Source organism: Choloepus didactylus, chromosome 7, assembly GCF_015220235.1.
Source record: "Choloepus didactylus isolate mChoDid1 chromosome 7, mChoDid1.pri, whole genome shotgun sequence".
Taxonomy (NCBI): Eukaryota; Metazoa; Chordata; class Mammalia; order Pilosa; family Megalonychidae; genus Choloepus; species Choloepus didactylus.
In genome coordinates, this window is record NC_051313.1 from 85,221,075 (window position 1) to 85,241,163 (window position 20,089).

A 20,089-nucleotide genomic window follows, 5' to 3' on the forward strand; every position below is an offset into this window, starting at 1 on the left:
AGATTTTTATAGCATTTTATTCGTCCCTTGGTTATATAACATACTAAGCAATGTCTTAGAATATACAACAAAGACTTCTCTGGATATTAGTAGAGAGAAGAAATTTCACAAAAAGTTTTATGACCATGGGTTTCTGTACATGATTTCAGAAAAAATAATGACATAGGTGAGGGTGTCCAGCTGATACTATCAACAGGCCAAATTTGAATTCTCCTTATGATACTAAGATTCCTAGGAAAAGAGGATTCCTAGAGTATCAGAACCTATAGCAAAACATATGCTTAAAATCATTGATTTGTCAACAACATAAAGAAATTGGTAGCTTAAATTATATTAATACTCTAGGACTGAGCAAATTGCCTACAGATTTGCTCCTTTCCTAGAAATTCTAAGAATTTTTTTTTAATTCTCCAATAACTACTGGCAAGAGACAATCAACATCATAAAAACTCAAATGTAGATCATATTTAGTGTGAAGAACACTGGGAGAATTCTTAAAATACATGTGCCTTATCTGACAGTTTTCACATAGTTGTGTTAGTTTATAGGGTTGACATTTATCTCCCCTTCACCTAAAAAAATGTGTAAGCTAGGTATATCACTGAAACAAACCTATGTAAGTATCTAGGGTATAGAAGTCTAATTAAGACTTCACAAAGGATTGTCTACTGTTTAAGATATTAAAAGCTCACAAGAATTATCAATGAAATGAAGTTGCTTTTGACAGGATACATTGCAATGATTTGTAAAAATAAAGGGATACATGGAAGAATTACTTATCCTTATTAAAATGTAATTATCTTTTTGTCTTCATGAATTCACAAAATATATGAATAAAAACAATTAAATGTCACTCAAGGTCTTTATAACAAAACAAGATGGAAGAGCCATATTAATATTGCATTACTCTGATAACAGATTCAAGGTCATGCAAGTAATATATTGGTCAATAGCCATAGATGTTGCTATTTTAATCTGCAATGCCATGCTGAATTACTAGGGCAAGATGCTGAAATAGCATTTGAGTTCCTAAAATTTTTAAATATCAGAGTTCTTGAAAAATTGTCATGGAATCTGCATTACAATGTGCCTTACACATTAGGTAACACAATCCTATCTTGGGATGTAATTTGATGGCATCACACAAACACATTCATCATGTTGTCCACCAGATTCAAAAAGCAGAATGTTTCTCTGAGTGTAATTGACATCCCACCAATTGATCATATAACTGTTGACTAGGCAGCTGAATATAACAATGTGCTTTGAATATTTATTCCAAAGTAAAGTAAGAAAATATCTGTCACTTACGTTCTTGAGTCATCCCACAACACACAATAGGGATTCAAAGTACCCTAAAAATAAGCAGAGAAAGAATAAATATATCTTGAATACATACATAAACAATCGAGGGATTATGTGAAAAGCAAACAGAATGGTGCATTTCTTATTTCGCAGTAAGATATTTTAAAGAATTCTCCTTTATTTTTTCGGCAAAGAAATGTACATTTCCTTTCTCACAGATCTGGTGACCTATCTTATGAAACCCCAGTCATGAAAACAATACATTTATTCCAAATGTCAAAAATCAAAAGTAAAGCTCTCTTGCTACAAGGCCGGGTATTTTGATGATTTCTATTTCATTGTTCTTTCTTCTAAACTATTAATTGCTGGATTACTTTCTTTAAGAAGATCAAGGTATTCACAATATTTAAGTTACAGTGAAACATTTTTAGTATGCATATGTACAACCACTATCACTAGTCCCTCCTCCGCCTCTAATTGGTGAGCTTCCTAGAGGCAAGAGATGGTTGCATTAACTGTCCATTTCCAGAGAGTTTGTTGACTCACAATACCTTCTTAATCAACAAATCATATTTGTATGAATCATATCTAATGAAACTAAATAGTTACATATTGATTAACCACCATGATCTTCAGAATTATACAAATTTTCCACACTGGACTACCAAAAGAAGTACTTTTTGTTTTGAGAAGTACCAATTTTTGGAAACTTATTTTCTTTCTGTCAGTTTACATTACTTGGGCCTTATCTTGCTCTTTGAAATTAACCAAATAATTCTTCCATTATAGGGTATCTTTAGATATCTACAGGCCTCATCACACATCTGAAGAGTCTTTTCTTCTCAAAAAATACTTTGTGGTCTATCTGGAGCAGATACTTTAAAAACGTGTTTAGTGAATCATCCAATTGTGTCCGCTCTGGGAAGAGCAGAGTAGTTCTATTCCTTCTCTAATTTAGGTGCCACGTTCCTAATAATCTTAGGTGCTAAGAGTGTATCAGATATTTTGGTGGTCTCTTTCAGAGCTTGAAGGGGTTACTCATACAGTCCAGTGTCTGGAGAGCTTCTGAATCCTGATTTAGGCATCCACACATTCATTATTGTTTACAAGCTTTCAATAATAAGAGGATTAAGAAATAAAAATAGTATCTATGTCTTCTATCAACAAAGTCATTGATAAAAATGATGAATATGCCAAGGAAAGCAGAAGAGAGAATACTGAAACAGGCCTCTGACTCCCTCCCACAGATTGGCATTCTCTCTTAGTGTCAGCCAGCCATGACTTGGCGTCTCAGGCCTCCCTCCTGTCTACAGGTAGGCAATTACTAGGGTATATCTGGAAAAGCAACATCTTAGAATTTTGCCAGAATTAAAAACTAAGCTCACTAATCTAAATTAGTGAAATCCACCCACCTTTATTTATTATTTTAATTGAGACATGTGACAAACTCCAATATTGTAGCAAACTTACCATTTTCCAAAATTCTTCAAGATCATGTATCCAAAGTATCTTACATCTTATCAAATGCTAATACTTCAAAACTATGCTCTTGGAGCATAAAAACACCCCCTTACCTGTAAAAGGTTATATCTTACAAAGGTAGATGAGGAACACATATATGAAATGTTTATAAAACAATATAGGGGATCAATTGTTTCTAAGGAAAAGTTATGAAGGTGGGGCAAGATGGTGGCATAGGGAGATGTGGAATTTCATTCGTTCTCTAGGGCAGCTAGTAAGTAGCCAGGAACTGTCTGGAACAACTGTTTGGGGGAATTCCGTGACCAGACACACATTGTACACCAGTCTGGAATGGGTGGAAGGGCCGAGATCACATTGCAGAATTGTAAATAAGTCTCCCAATCTGTGGAGGCTGGTGCCACTCCCCCACTAGCATGGCAGGCTGTTATGGAGTCACTTTCCCATGGGAAAAAGGAGTAGTTGCTACTAGGAATGAGGGAAGGCAGCTCAACCAAGTTCCAACTGCAGATTTAATTAACAAATTTGGACTACTGAATACAAGCTCTGAGCACAGATAAACCCAGAGAAAGCAGGTCAGGAATCCAGAGGTTTTCCCGGCAGAAAGGAGGCAGGGCTGATGGAAACACACACACACACGTGAGTGTGCAAACACACAAAACATGTGTTTGGAGTCGGCTGAGTGCAGAATACTAGAAAAGGGCTGTTCCCAAAGAAAAGGGGCACATAGAGCCAGGTGCCAACTCTGGCTCTTGACTGGCAAACTAGGAGACTGGGGATTGGCTCTGAACATGATTTTTTTTTTTTTAACTTTTTAGCATAAAGAAAGCAGCAGGCTGTCTCAGTTTTCAGCACTGCCCCAGGCAAAAGTGGAGTTAAGGAATATCTGAGATCAGGTGAAGGAGATAATTCCCTAAGGGCATATCTTCCTGAAGAAATGGGAGAGGGGCAGGGCCCAGCACAAGTGGCAGCTCTCATTCAGAGAATTCAGACCCCAGGGGCTAGAAAGCAGAAACAGTTTAAGCTTAACCTCTGCCTCAGCCTCTGTCTCAAACACACCCCTGCCAGGGGCAGGGCCTGCTGAGAATTAAAGGCACCATACCACTTTACACTGGTGGAAGCTAAGTGTTGACAAACCCCACCCCCTGGGCAGTATAGAAAAAGCACAGAATCAAGAGGTTTCACAGGAAAGAACAGCACTCTGTTGGGTCTCATCCCCAGGGAACCTTGATACTGATTATATCCTCTTCCTGAGTCCTGGTCTGTCTTGTCTGGGAAAATCTGATTGGGGTAGATTCTATCTGGGGAGACTCTCTTCTGGAAAAACAATAACAACAACAACAAACCCTCCATATAGGCAGGGCAAGAGGGCAAGAATCAGAAGAAAAAAAAAGACAAAAAATTCTAATCAGTTAAAGAGAAGCTATGCTAGAAGTCTAGAATACGTTGAACTGAATGTCAAAGAACAGATATAGAACAAAGCCAGCCAACAAGAAATCCCTAGGTAAAAGAGAGAAAACAACCCCCAGAATAAACAAATCAAGGAAATCAGATGCCTAGACACCAGAAAAAATCTCGAGCCATACCAGGAAACATGAAGATATGGCTCAGTCAAAGGAACAAATTAACACTTCAAATGAGATACAGGATTTGAAACAACTAATTAAAGATGCACAAACAAATCTTCTAAATAAAATCAACAAGTTGAAGGAAAATGTGGCAAAAGAGATGAAGGAAATAAAGATGTTGAGTGACCATACAGAACAACTTGAAAGCTTGAGTAAAAAACAAATGGCAGAACTTATGGGAAAGAAAGGCAAAATAGAAGAGATGAAAAACATAATGGAAACTACAATAGCAGATTTGAAGAAGCAGAGAAAGGAATTTGAGGACATGATATCTGAAATCCTACACACAAAAGAACAGATAGGGAAAAGAATGGAAAAATATGAAAAGGTACTTAGGGAATTGAATGACAAAATGAAGCATACAAATTTCCATGTTATGGGTGTCCTAGAAAGAGAAGAGAAGGGAAAAGGGGCAGAAAGAATATTGGAGGAAATAAACACTGAAAATTTCTAATCTCTTATGAAAGAATAAAATTACAGCTCCAATAAGTACAGCATACCCCAAACAGAATAGATCTGAATAGATCTACACCAAGACACTTAATAATCAGATTATCAAACATCAAAGACAAAGAAAATCCTGAAAGCAGCAAGAGAAAAGTGATCCATCAACATACAAGGGAAGCTTGATAAAACTATGTATGGATTTCTCAGCAGAAACCATGGAGGCGAGAAGATAGTGATATGACATATTTAAGATACTGAAAGAGAAAAACTGCCAACCAAGAATTATATATCTGGCAAAAATGTCCTTCAAAAATGAAGGAGAGTTTAGAATATTTTCAGACAAACAGACACTGAGAGAGTTTGTGAACAAGAGACCAGCTCTACAAGAAATTCTAAAGGGAACGCTATAAGCAAATAGGAAAAGACAGGAGAGAGAGGTTTGGAGAGAAGTGTAGAAATGAAGATTATTAATAAGGGATAAAGAGAAGGAAAAAAAGATATGACATATAAAATCCAAAAGAACAAATGGTAGAATAAAGAACTGCCTTTAGAGTAATAACATTAAAAGTTAATGGATTACACTCCCCAGTCAAAAGACGTAGACTGAAAGAATGGATTAAAAACAGGACCCATCTACATGCTGCTTACAAGAGACAAACTTTATATCCTAGGGCAAAAATAGGTTGAACGTGAAAGGCTGGAATTGATATTTCACACAAACAACAACCAGAAAAGTGTGGAGGTAGCTAAACTAATATCAGACAAATTGGACTTCAAATGTAAAACAATTAAAAGAAACAAAGAAGGACACTATACATTAATAAAAGGGACAATTCATCAAGAAGACATAACAATCATAAATATTTATGCACCAAGCCAGAACGCCCCACAATATATGAGGCAAACACTGACAAAACTGAAGGGAGAAGTAGACACCTCTACAATAATAGTTGGAGATTCAATACACCACTGTCATCAACAGAGAGAACATCAAAATAGAGGATAAATAAGGAAACAGAGATTTTGAATAGTATGATAAATGAAGCTGACTTAGACATTTACAGAACATTGCACCCAAAACAGAAGGATACACATTTTTCTGAAGTGCTCAAGGATTATTCTCAAGGGTAGACCACATATTGGGTCACAAAGCAAATCTCAATAAATTTAAAAATATTAAAAGTACAAAAAACACTTTCTCAGATCAAAATGGAATGAAGTTGGAAATAAATAAAATGCAGAAGGCTGGAAAATTCACATATATACAGAGGCTAAACAATATATTCTTAAACAAGCAGTGGATCACGGAAGAATTACAGGAGAAATAAAAAAATATCGAGGCAAGTGAAATTGAGAACATATCAACTTATGGTATGCAACAAAGGCAGTGCTGAGAAGGAAATTTATTACCCTAAGTGCCTATATTAACAAAGAAGAAAGAGCAAAAACAGAGGTCTTAATTGCTCGCTTGGAGGAACTAAAGAAAGAACAGCAAACTAACCTCAAAGCAAACAATAGGAAAGAAATCACAAAAATTAGAGCAGAAATAAATGAAATTGAGAGCATGAAAACTTCATACTCAATGGGGAAAGACTGAAAGCTTTCCCTTGAAGATTAGGAAAAAAAACAAGGATGCCCACTGTCACCATTGTTATTCAATACTGTGCTGGAAGTTCTAACTAGAGCAATTAGGGGAGAAAAAAGAAATAATATGCATCCAAATTGGAAAGGAAGAAGTAAAACTTTCACTGTTTGCAGATGACATGATACCATATGTAGATAATCCTGAAGAATTTACAGTAAAGCTATTAGAGCTAATAAATGAGTACAGTGAAGTGGAAGTGGCAGTGTTCTGGTTTGCAAAGGCTGCTGAAATGCAATATATCAGAAATGAATTGACATTTTCAGTGGGGGGGTTATTAATTCACAATTTTACAGTTCTAAGGCCATGAAAATGTCCCAATTAAGGCATCAGTAGGATGATACCTTCTCTGAAGAAAGGTCAATGGCATCCTGGGTTCCTTTGTCACATGGGAAGGCACACAGCCAGAGACTATTGGGCATCTCTCAGGGTTAGCTTCTCATTTCCAGTGTTTTTCCCAAAATGTCTCTGGGCTTCTGTATTAGCTTCTCTCTCTCAGCTCCTGTGTGTCTTTGATTGTTCCTCCCAAGGAATTTCTCTCTAAGCATCTGGGAGTCCTCTGTTTGCTTCTCTGGGGAAAATTCTGGATTTCATTTTTTAGCTTCTCTCCTGGTTCTGATTTCAATAACTATCTCAAAATGTTTCTGGGCACTTTCTCTCCAAGTATCTCTGGATCTGTGTCAGTTCTGAGCTCTCACTGTCTCCCTGAGCTCTCTCAAGGACTCCAGTGAACTAATTAAGACCCATCTTGAATGGATGGGGTCACATCTCCATGGAAATAATCTAATCAAAAGAAAGGTCCAAACCACAATTGAGTGGGTCTCATCTCCATGGAAAAAAAAATAATCAAAAGATACCACTTCAATAAGGCTGCACCCACAGCTTTAAATTAAAAGAGAATGACTTTTCTGAGTACATAAAAGTTTCATACATGCACAGGCAGGATACAAGAGAAATACAAAAAAATCAATCATGTATCTATATACTAGTAAGGAATAATCTGAGGAGGAAATCAAGAAAAAAATTCCATTTACAATAGCAACCAAAAGAATCTAATATTTAGGAATAAATTTAGCCAAGTACACAAAATAACTTTACACAGAAAACTACAAAAAATTGCTAAAAGAAATCAAGGAAGACCTAAATAAATGGAAGGGCATAATGTGTTCATGGATTGGAGACTAAATATAGTTAAGATGTCTATTTTACCCAAATTGATTTATACATTCCATGCAATACCAATCTCAACAACTTACTTTGAAGAAATAGTAAAAACAACAATCAACAATCAAATGTATTGGGAAGCAGAGGCTGCCCCGAATAGCTAAAAATACCTTGAGAAAGAAAAATAAAGTGGGTCTCACACTACCTGACTTTAAAGCATATTACAAGGCTACAGTAGTCAAACCAGCATGGTATTGGCATAAAGATAGGTGTATTGACCAATGGAATTAAATTGAGTGTTCATAAATAAACCCTTTCATCTATGGATGATTGATCTTTGATTGGTCAGTCAAGACAACTTAACTGGGACAGAGCTGTCTCTTCAACAAATGGTACTTGGAGAACTCGATAGCCATATCCAGAACAATTAAAAACGACCCCCTATCTCACACCCTATACAAAAATTAACTCAAAATGGATGGAAGCCCTAAACAGTAGAGCTAAGAAAATAAAACTTTTAGAAGAAAATTTAGGGAAATATCTTAAAGATCTTGTGATAGGAGGTGGTTTCTTAGACCTTACCCAAAGTGTGAGCAATGAAAGAAGAAATAGATAAATGGGATCACCTCAAACTTAAACACTTTTTACTAAAGGGACTTTTCAGGAAAGTAAAAAGGCAGTCTAAGCAATGGGAGACAATATTTGGAAACCCAATATCAGGTAAGGGTTTAATATCCAGAATATATAAAGGGATTCTACAACTCAACAACAAAAAGACAAACAACCTAATTTTAAAAAATGGGCAAAAGACAGGGACACTTTTCTGAAGAGGAAACACAAATGGCTCAAAAACATGAAAAAATGCTCAACTTCACTAGCTAATAGGGAAATGCAAACAAAACCACAATAAGATATCATCTCACAACTCCTAGAATGGCCATTATAAAAAAAAAAAATGCAAGTGTTGAGAGCATATGGAGAAAGAAGTACACTTATTCACTGTTGGTGGAAATGCAGAATGGTGCAACCACTCTGGAAGGTGATTTGGCAATTCTTCAAGAACTAAGTGTAGAATTGCCATATGATCCAGCAACCCCATTACTAATATATACTTGGAGGACCTGAAGGCTAGGACATGAAAGGACATTTGTACGCTGATGTTTATAGCGGCATTATTCACAATTGCCAAGAGATGGAAACAGCTCAAATATCCATCAATGGAAGAGTGGATAAACAAATTCTGCATATAAATATGATGAAATATTATACAGCTGTAAGAAAGAATAAAGTCATGATGTAAAACAACATGGAAGAATCTTGAGGACATTATGATGAGTGAAATTAGCCAAAAACAATAGGACAAATACTATATGGTCTCACTAATATGAAATAACTATAATGAGCAAACTCTAAGAGTTAAAGTAAAGGACACAGGTCATCAGGAGGTAGACAAAGAGTAGAGATTGGGCATTTGATGCTGAAGGAGTACAGAATGTCCAACAGGATCTATTATAAAGATCCAGAAATGGATAGTACAATACTATCCAATGGTAGCACAATAACGTAAGTATAATGAACAAAGCTGAGTGTGAGTATGGTTGAAAGAGGAAGGCTAGGGAACATGTATGATAGCAGAAGGAAATCCAGAGGATAAAAACTGGGACTGTATAACTTAGCAAAACCTAGAATGGACAATGATGTTGATTAAATATAGAAATATATGAAAGTTCTTACATGAGGGAGAACAAGTTAATGTCAACATTGCAAGGTGTTGAAAATGGGATGGTATATGGTGAAAAAAATACAATCAATGCAAACTAAGGTCTATAGTTAACAGTAACATTGTAATATTCTTCCATTAATTGTAACAAAGGCAATATACCAAAGCTAAATGTCAAGTGAGGGGGATATAAAGTGGGGGTAAGGGTATGGGATTCTTGTTGTTGTTTCTCCTTTTTTATTTTTTTAATTCTGTATTCTTTATTTTTTTCCTCTTCTTTCTTTGTGGAAGAAGTGGAAATATTCTTATATAGATTATAGTGGTGAATACATTACCATATTACTAAACCAGGAGCTACTGATTATTCATTTAAGATAGATTGCATGGTATGTGAATAAAACTGTTTAAAAAATAAAGAGAAAGATACAAGGGCTGGAGAAGATGTGGAGACACAGATATACCTATTCACTGTTAGTAGGGAGGAAGAACTGTGCATCCCTTCTGGAGAGCAGTGTGGTAGTTCCACAGGAGGTTAAGTATAGGGTAGCCATATGATCCTGCAACCATGTTATTGGGTATATACTTGGAAGAACTGAAAGCAGGGACAAGAATAGGCATTTGCACACTGGTGTTTCTGACATCAATATTCATGATTTGCAGTGGATGGAGGTGATGGATGAACAGAAGGGCGAAATGTGGTACATATATATACAAAGGAATATTGAGCAGCTGCAAGAAGGAATAAAGTTGGGAGGCATGCAGCTAGGTGAGTGAACTTTGAGACATTATGTTGAGTGAAATAAGCCAGAAACAAAAGGACAAATATTGTAAGGCCTCACTAATATAAACGAACTACAATGAGCAAATGCTAAGAATTGAATTTGAGAGCATAAGTTATCAGGGGATGGAACATGGGCAGAGATTGGGCAATCGATGACGCGGGAGCACAGAATGTTCAATAAGGCTTATTATTGTAAAGGTTCCTAGACTGTAAGCTCTTACAGCAGTCACTTACATTCCTGAGTTTTAACTGTTATTTAAGAGATGTTTATTTGGGCCAAACTTTATATTCTCTGTAGCACACTATCTAATTTAACCTGTATAGTCAGTTTCTTTAAACAACACAACTACATGGAACATAAAATAGGGAATGAGATCTTGTTACTCTGTACAGGTTAATATAATACCCGAATACATCCCAGAATATTTTGAGCAGAAAATAAAAAAGTATTTGTAAGGTCCCCTTGAGGGACTGGGGGGAAATGTGGAAATATTAAACTTCTCACCTGGGTAATTCCTGATATTCTTACAAGAATTAGGGACTCCCAATTTAATAAGTCAAGCCTTCGATCATAGGGTTTGCTCTTTTGAAACTCAGTCCTGCAAAGGAGAAGCTAAACCTACTTAGAATTATGCCTAAGAGTCACCCCCTGAAAACTTCTTCTATTGTTCAGATGTGGCCTCTCTCAGTCAACCTGCAAATAAACTCCCTACAACCCCCCTACATGGGACATGACTCCCAAGTGTGTAAGTCTCCCTGGCAACATGGGACAGGATTCCCAGACATGATCCTGGCCCTGGCATTGTGGGATTGAGTATGCCTTCTTGACCAAAAGAGGGAAAAGAAATGAAACAAAATAAAGTTTCAGTGGCAAAGAGATTTCAAATAGAGCTGAGAAATCATTCTGGAGGTTATTCTTATGCATTATATAGATATTCCTTTTTAGTTTCTACTGTATTAGAATAGCTAGAAGGAAATACCTGAATCTGTTGAACTGTAATCTGGTAGCCTTGGTTCTTGATGATGATTGTATAGCTATATAGCTTTTAATATAGCTTTTATCATTGGGCTGTGATTTTGAAAACCTTTTGACTGACATTCCCTTTATCCAGTGAATGGACAGATGAGTAATAAAATAAAAAGTATAATGGGGGGGATAATGGGTATGGGATGTTTTAAGTTTCCTTTTTTTTCTTTTTGCTTTATTTCGGAGTAATGAAAATGTTCTAAAATTGTGGTAATGAATGCACAACTATAGGATCATATTGTGGACCACTGATTGTATACTTTGGATGGATTATATGGTGTGTGAATGTATCTCAATAAAATCAGATTTTTAAAAAAAGCAGAAGAAAACAATACAAGAGAAATGCTCATGTAAATGTCACTGGTTATCATTTACTGTGTAAGGGACAAATGAGGGACAGAGCATCACGGCCTGTGCTAGTCTGAGCAAGTTTCAGGGAAGAAGTGGGTCCATATCTGTTTCTTAGAGGAGATAAAGATCAAGGTGCTCAGGGCATGAGGTGGGGAATAGTGTTTCAAATTGGTTTCTTACTCTGTCTTATGAAACCCTATCTAGTTTTACCCAGGTCTTTACACAACATGTGAATTTCAGAGAAAGTCTCAGGGCAGCTACAACATTGCTATACCTATCTAGGGTATGTTCTAAGAATCTCAGAGCACTTTATGGACAACAATTTATCCTTAAAATATCACAATGAAGGCTATAGGAGTGTGCATTTCATGGATATAGAAGCCAAGTGTAGATGAGAAGCCTGAGATAACAGATCATCTAATTGAGTTCACTTCTTTTAGAAAAGTATGCCTTAGATTAAGATAATCTCTATATAAACTGTATGCAGGACACTAATAACAGAATTAATAATTTATAAGTATTATGCATAGCATGTTATAATAAAAGAAAATAATTTTAGAAAATAAATAGAACATGAACTTTGATGTCTGGATACCTCTTTCCTTTTTACCCTTCCTAACAGACACTTGTTTCTACTTTCAGACTAAAATATAAAGATTAAAAAACGTTTCTTTTATTCTTATCCCATGTCTTTGTCAACATTTAGTTTTATCTTCTACCTTCCTCACAATCTCCTCACCTCTTAGACCCTACCACAGGCTTCTCTTTCTTTCTGCCTTTGGGGTAATTTGAACAGCATCCATGTGAGAATATTTGTAGGTTCCAAACTGCACCACTCAATCTTGTGTTTCACAATGCATTCTAAGAAGTCCAAACAGACACCCATCTGTGATCTTTTATTCTAGTGCACACACACACATATATACATATATACACACACATAAATATATACACATACATACATACATACATTCAAGAGCTGTCACTTACACATATCAAGTTTAGAAAAATAAGCACAGGAAACCATTTTAAGTAATCTTAGTACCCAGATGGACCACTCACTTAAGGAGTAAGAATGTGAGATGGGAAACATGAAGTAAAAGCCAAAAGATGAATTAATTCTAAACATTAAAAAAAAAAAAAAACTGACTAAAACATTCTGCCAAGAAACCACTTGTAAAGTCATTATAATTTTCAGATACTTTCATCAAAAGGATGCTGTAACAAGATATGTTATGAGGGATTTACAGGAAATCAATAGCAAGAAATGCTGAGACCAACAGAAAGCAGTGACAAAATGCAGTAACAGAACAAGAGAAAAATAAGCAAGCTGTGAACTAATCTACAGAAGTAGACCTAAGAAATGCATTGAATTAAGAAAACAATAATTGTCAGGTAAACAAAACAGATGGGCTAAAAAAGATTAATTTACCAAGTTGTCAATATAATTGACACATAAAGATATTAGAACTGCATTATTTGAAAACTTTTGGAAAGGATTTGCTATTCTTGACAAACAAACTTTTGGCAAAAAAACAATACAAAACAAAAACTGTCTTTCTTGGCTCTGTTCAAAATAGCAGAGTTGAACTTGTTCTTTCCTATAAGCTAAACATTTGTACTCACACATTTTTAGGCATTTAAAAAAATTTTCCATGATGTAAATTTCCTAATGATCATAGATGTTCTACAACCACTTTAAAGTGAGTTAATAGTATTCTTAAGTGTATTTAGTAGTTTTTGCTATTTTACGTCTCTCTTCTGTTTTCTACATCAATTAAATCAATATACCTATTTAGTAGTAGACTATGTTATCAGATTTGCCAATATATTCTTATGTTTGGTTCTCTATTTTCCCTTGGTCTGTATGGTTTTTCTTTTTCCTTATTTATAAAATTAGGAATTGGACATATTAAGACATTGTTTCTAGCCCTACATCTCGATGGTTCAAGAATGACAGTCATAAGTGAATCCTTGTTCTTCTTTCAAATTCTCTTTCAAGTCTTTTTTTAATAAATATAGTATTGAACAAAACAAAGTCCCTGCATTGTGGAGCTTAGACCATGTTGAAGGAGGCAGGAAAAGAGACAAAAACACATAAGCACGTAAGTATACAATATGTCACATGCTGTGGTGAAAAGGAAATCTCAATGAGTGGGACAGACTTGGAAGTGGCCTGGATTGCAATTTGTATATTGGAAAGTCCTCACCAATACATTGGTTTTTGAACAGTGATATGAGGTAAGTTGTTGCAGTAAAGACAGCAGTAAATCCACAATGGAAATGAATGAAGACCAAGTTTCTCTATTTTTTTTTTTTTTGTTAATGAATAAACTCAATTTACATGCTATCTTAATTACACTCTTGATATCTCAATCATGTGTTTCAAAGCGTCCTCTGGGCCTACTTTAGAATTCCCTGGGAGGCTTACTAAAAATGGAGAGTTACTGGCTCCAGCAATTTTGAGATTGGGGCTAGCCCTAGGAATCTGCATTTTAATAACTCTTCCCTTCCACCCACCATACTTTTATCCACAACTAAGTGAGAATCACTGCTTAAGATGCACACAACAGAAATAACATGGTTACTTTATTCTGTTTTTCTTCAAATTTTCTTATGCTTAGTCTTAATCTAGACACATCTTAATGTTCTTGTCCCTTCCCTAGCCTTACTGAAATAAAAATAACCTCTTGTCTGTAGAGGAAAAGCAAGCACAGAGAAGAGTTGCTAAGGACAGAAGAACTGCAGTCATTTCGTTGTACCTATTTTAGTGAACTCGACATTGACTTCTTGAGTGTGGATTGGACAAGACTGTTCAGCTGACACTATCATGTCTCTTAGTTTCCTAATTCTTAGATGTCAAGGCATTAAATAAAATTAACCCAGATTTTGCTGATCTTTCCCTTCCTTTCTTTCCCCACCAATGCTTAATCATTATTAGCATAACTGCACAAAGAGATTTTAAGGATTCCTTGAGAACACTTCCAAAATAAGTGACCTGACCGACAGAAGACTAATTAATATTTCCTGGCTTAGAATTTTACTACTACTTGAGAAAATACACATTAAAACATCATGAGAATGAATGCAAGGGGAAGGAAGAACTTAGTAGATACATGTCACAGATAATTCCACAGTCACATCTACGACGGATCACTAAAAGCTGACCAATGGGAGGGAACTCTTTCAGGTTATATCTTCTAACACATACATAGCTAAATAGTCTCTGAAAGAGTATTACCCCACACAAAGGAATGATGTGGATGGCACTTAATAGCAGAAAATAGTCTGTTTAATGTTCTTTTCTAATTCTCTTCCCACAATCACGGTAAGTACTGTTTCATACTTTAAAATTTCAGATGAAACTTAAAAAGATCTAAATCTTATCTGGGCCTTACTTTCATTTTCTTTGAAGGGGGAGTGTTATGTGAAGGTGAAAGACCGTCAATGAGACACTGAGAACGTGATATTGCATTCTTAAGAAATAAGAGTATGGAGAGATGGTAGTTTTGAATGGACTGACAAGGGTTCTGTATAAAGCATCACATTAAGAACAAGTCAAATCAAGGAGACGGAAAACAAAAAGAGCTTTAGCTAAAGCAGAATGCTATAAAGTCCACTGAAGTAAGAAATGCACAGTATTGTTTTATCAGGACGGGTCACAGTCATGTTACGAGGCCCATCTTAGGGAGTTGTCTGTTATTTAACTGGAACACAAGGAGAGGGCATACATTTAATTCAGTTCCTGCTATATGGTTATTTCATAGCCCACATTAATCAGATGACACTGTTCTGATGGATGCAATTACAGCTTGCTTCTCTGATTTCTGATTCACATTGCTAACCCGAATGTACATTATTTCTTGATGAACACCTTCTGCATGACATACGGGAAGCAGTAAAACACAAAGCCACCATCAGGAAGTTTTTATATGTGTATCTTTCAAAGAAAGTCCTTACTTCTGCATAGTTGTCTTAGAGTATATCACTCATACATGATTGTGTCAGTTCCAACAAGGTGTGGGGAGCATCTCTCAACAGACAAATGGGTCATCTAGGGGTAAAAAATATCGAAGATTACCTACAAGTTGAGTGAAACATTCAAGTAACTGGAATCCATAGAGATATAGCATAGGCCTTAAATCTTTAATTTTCACACCTATAGTAATGTTTGTCAATATATGCTTATGTTTGGCTATAATAATAGAGAGGTTATAGCAAGACAGGGGCAGGCAGAGGTGTTTTCTACTGCTGTAGTTGGTAAGGTGCCAGAAGAGAAATTTTGCTAAGCTGTTTCAACAGCCTGGACATAGAGCAAGTATCAGTCACCTTTGACATCCAGCACCTGCATTCCATATAGTCCTTTTTGTGGCTGCCTCAATGGTGCTCTCTCGTGGCGCTCCTCCAATTTTCCCTTGTATCCCACTACCACTTCACGATGACCACTCTCACTCTTTGGTAATTCCTTTAATTAGGGTCAGAACCTGCTTGTATGTAAATTGCCAGGAAAATATGTACTTTCTTGTTGCAAATTCATCTTCATTGAATAATATTGTAAGTATTCGGGTATATCTGTTTTAAAATGTGTACTATTAACGTACACTTATATACTGTTTTCATCATTTAAGACTGGATTTAGCAATGTTCCAATGCAGGATGCGTTAGTTTTCTGTTGCTGTCATAACAAATTACCACAAATTTAGCAGCTTAAAACATGCAAACATTATGTCATAGTTTCTGTAGGACAGAAGTACAGATGGTTTGGTTGGGTCTCTGCTTAGAGTTTCAAAAGACTATAAACAGTGTTGGCAAGGCTTGGGGGTGAGTCTGCTTCCAGGATCATTCAGGTTGTTGGCAGAATGCAGTTCCTTGAAATTGTGGGATTGATGTCCCCATTCCCTTGCTGTCTGGCAGCTGGGGATTGCTCTCAGCTTCTAGAAGCCACCCACATTCTGGCTTGCAGCCTCTCTCCTTTCCTCTATGTTCACAGCCAGCAATGATGGGTCAAATCTTCCTCACATTGCATCTTTCTGACTATAGCAAGAAAAGGTCCCTTCCTTTAGCAGCTCATATGATTAAATTGGGCATACCAGGATAATCTTCCTATCACAGGATATATCTCCCTCTCAAGGCCCTTACACGTAATCACATCTGCAAAGTCCCTTTTGCTGTGTAATGTTACATATTCATAGGTTCCATGGATGAAGACGTGGGAGGAGCCATTATTCTGTCTGCAACACAGGAGTTGGCAAACTATAGTCCATGGGCCAAATCTGGCCCACCACCTGTTTTTGTAAATAAAATTTTATTGGAACACAGCCACCCCCATTTGTTTATATAGTATCTCTGGATGCTTTCATTGTACAACAGCAGAGTGGAATAGATGTGACAGAAACCAGTATGGCTTGCAAGCTTAAAATATTTACTATCTGCCTCTTCACAGAAAAGTTTGCCAACTGCTGCTTCAACAGATAGTACAATTAATCTAAAATATTTTTGAAGAACATCAATTATATATTATGAACAAAAATAAACTGAATTTGAAGTGCAAGTGGGAAGGATGGTCACTCAGGTTTAGGAACTTAGGATATAACAAAAATGTAGCTAGGGAACAATTTCTATCTCAATTTAAACCACTGGCAGAGCCATTAATCTGCTTGTCTAGTTAGCATTTCAAGGTTTTCCCACAAAAATTATCAAGAGCTTTAAGCAGGCAAACTATCAAAAATCTCTTCCAAATGACAAAAGCTAGGGTAGAAAAGTAATTTAAGAAGTAAAAGGATATAAACACCCCTTTGTAGAAATCATGGATGCACAGACTGGACTTCTTTAAGCTTTGCCAAGTAATTTTTAATTCCTTAGGTTGTTATTAGTCTTTAATATTCATGAAAATACCCACTGATGAATGCCGAAATCTCTTTTTATTGTTTCTCATGCTTATCCAATGGTAACAAGCATACTCATTACAGTCTTCCACTGTGTTTTCCACTATGTTTACAAAGGCCATGGCTTATGATTACTCTTAGTTTATACCCATGAAACAAACTCCTTAATTTGTTAGTTAGATCTTGTTAGTATTCATGACAAACAAGGCAAAGTAAACAAAACCCACAAGCCCAAATTCTCATGAGATCCTTTAGGTATATGACCAATTTGAGAACTGCAAATAAACCTGATGGGTTTTTCTCAACCTTGAAAGACAGCATCACTAATGCCCTACCTAAACCATAATAGTTGCTGCCCAGAGAAAGAAATAAAAAGACTCTAGGCCACCATGTTCCAACAAGTCTTTCCACATGAAACAGAACTACCCAAAGACTTTTTGTTTGGAGAAAGAATATATTTCCAGGCTGGCAAAACTGATAGAGCATGAAGTAACTGAAATGCATTTATTTCCTTATTCTTCTAATTCATCTTTAAAGATAGGGATGTTATCCAACTGGAAAGTCACAGTAGGCATGAATCTGTCAGGTCCAAGGCATTGTAATAGTGTAGTGTGTGTACATATGTGTGCACACATACAGAGCCCTTCTACTGTTTACTTAATTCTCAAGAATTGCTATCAATTAATCATTAGTCTTCTGTATATATCACTGTGTACAGAAATATTGGTAAGTATAAATGACACTCAGAAGAAACTAAATAATATGAAAACCAAAACTCTTTTTTCTGGGAAAAGAAAATTTGATATTTCTTAAAAGAAATGATTGCTATGCCAAAGCACTAAGGACCACAAGCCATGTCTTTATAGGTTATAACAATAAAGCCATAAGCCCCCCAAAACTGAACAAATAATAGTAATTTACTCATTAATGACTTATGAGCTGGTTAAAATTGCAATAGGCTTTGCTAAGTGCAATCTGAGTTTCAAGCTTCCACATTCTATTACCTGTTCCTATCAATTCCCAAGGACCTAATTATATTTAACAAACTGTAAATGCTATCTGTTAAAAAGCTTTTTTAAAAGAACACATCTTGGTTAAAAAATGTTAACAGGTTTTTTCCAGCTCTCACTATAACTGTTAATTCCCATTCCTCATTTTATCCACATGGTACATGAAACAGATAAAATTTGCAAATTATTATTCTTTCTTGAGCTTCTGGAAAGTACAGCAGATACTTCTGATATAAGAAAATAGGCAAAAGCAGACAGAATTAATATTAATTATATGATATGTCATATCTAAAATAGTCCAATGTTTAAGTCAATAGCAATGGTTTATAGCCCAGCATGAAGTTTCAGCTTTTTCTAACCAATTTCAAGCTTCATATTTAAGATTTATCTTTTCTTTACATTTTAGGATTGTTATATTGTATTGCTATATTAGGACTGTTATACTTTAGTACAGGCATTTTTTGTTATCTCCTTGATGGAAATAAACTAAATACCATTATATAGAACATATCTGTATAAAAGTGGTAAAAAAAATATTAAGGTACTAAACAAATCAGTCACATATTCCTTCCCTTGGTGAACAATAAAATATTTTTAAAAATATAATTTGTGTGATAAAATAAATACAAATATAACATGCATTAGAAATTCAAAACAGCCAAGAATGAAGGGCTGTATTTATTAAATAGACAACAAGTATGATTGGTATTTAAAATAAAGGGAAGAAATGAAGCTTAGAGAAGTACAGGTGGCTCCATTGTGAACTCGTAACTGGGACAGGGAAAGGCAGGCGTGACAAGTGAGGGGAGAATTGGAGTGAGAGCACTTCCCAGTCATTTCCTCTCCAGCTTAAATTTTTATTCTTTTCCTCCCCTCATCCTTGTTTGGTAACAGATTTGTCAATATTCTGAAATCTGGACTTTCTAAAGTGGAGAGAGTACTCTTTTGGGAGCCTGATCAAGTCAGTCACTCAAAATTTTAAAAGGCACAGAATTAATTCTAAGTGACTTAGGATAATTAATTATCTCACTATTCTTTTATGCTGCTGTTCATTGCCACCCCAGTTATCTAGCTGGTGCTTAATAAAATTTGTTGATTATACACATTGATATCTGTATGCAGAAAATATTGTTCACATATGGTTTAACTCTTTTGTAAATTGGCTGACAGTTTTTTTTAAAAGAAAAAAGTGACTCAAAATTCAATATTTTCATTTCGAATAGCTGTAATGAATTAAAATGTTGAGGTCGTTTTATTAACACTATTTTGAGGTTATTCTTTTTCAATCTATCAAAATTTTTCTTTTAATTAATATGCTTTTTAAAGTTTAAACAATGATTTTTTTTCTACTTAGGAAGGTTTTATGAATGTTCATTTATAGCAGTGTCTTCTCCATAAGAACATGGCATACATTATGACACTGTATTGCTTTTGCAATAATTCTATAATTTTGATTCAAGAAAACTAATATCTCTTACTGTTTTTCCCTAATGCTAGTAACTCGATAAACATTACCATGATGAGCAATTTCTAAAAAATAAACAAATAAATATTTTTAAAACAAAATTTTGAACAAATAAACGAATTCCTTATTTAAAAGGAATGCTAGAAGTATCCTCACTTTTCAGTGCAGTGAAGAGTTTACCTCTA

General features: G+C 35.4%; 1 protein-coding gene across 4 annotated transcripts in view; it reads right to left on the minus strand.

Annotated features, from left to right (window-relative positions):
- Nucleotides 1–20,089, minus strand: part of ADGRB3 (adhesion G protein-coupled receptor B3) — a 772,638-nt gene that overhangs the window by 295,057 nt on the left and 457,492 nt on the right. For all 4 annotated transcript variants that reach the window (XM_037842636.1, XM_037842635.1, XM_037842634.1 and 1 more), the window contains one exon: nucleotides 1,312–1,355. In XM_037842636.1, coding sequence (XP_037698564.1) covers nucleotides 1,312–1,355 — 44 coding nt within the window. The remainder of the gene's footprint in view (nucleotides 1–1,311; nucleotides 1,356–20,089) is intronic.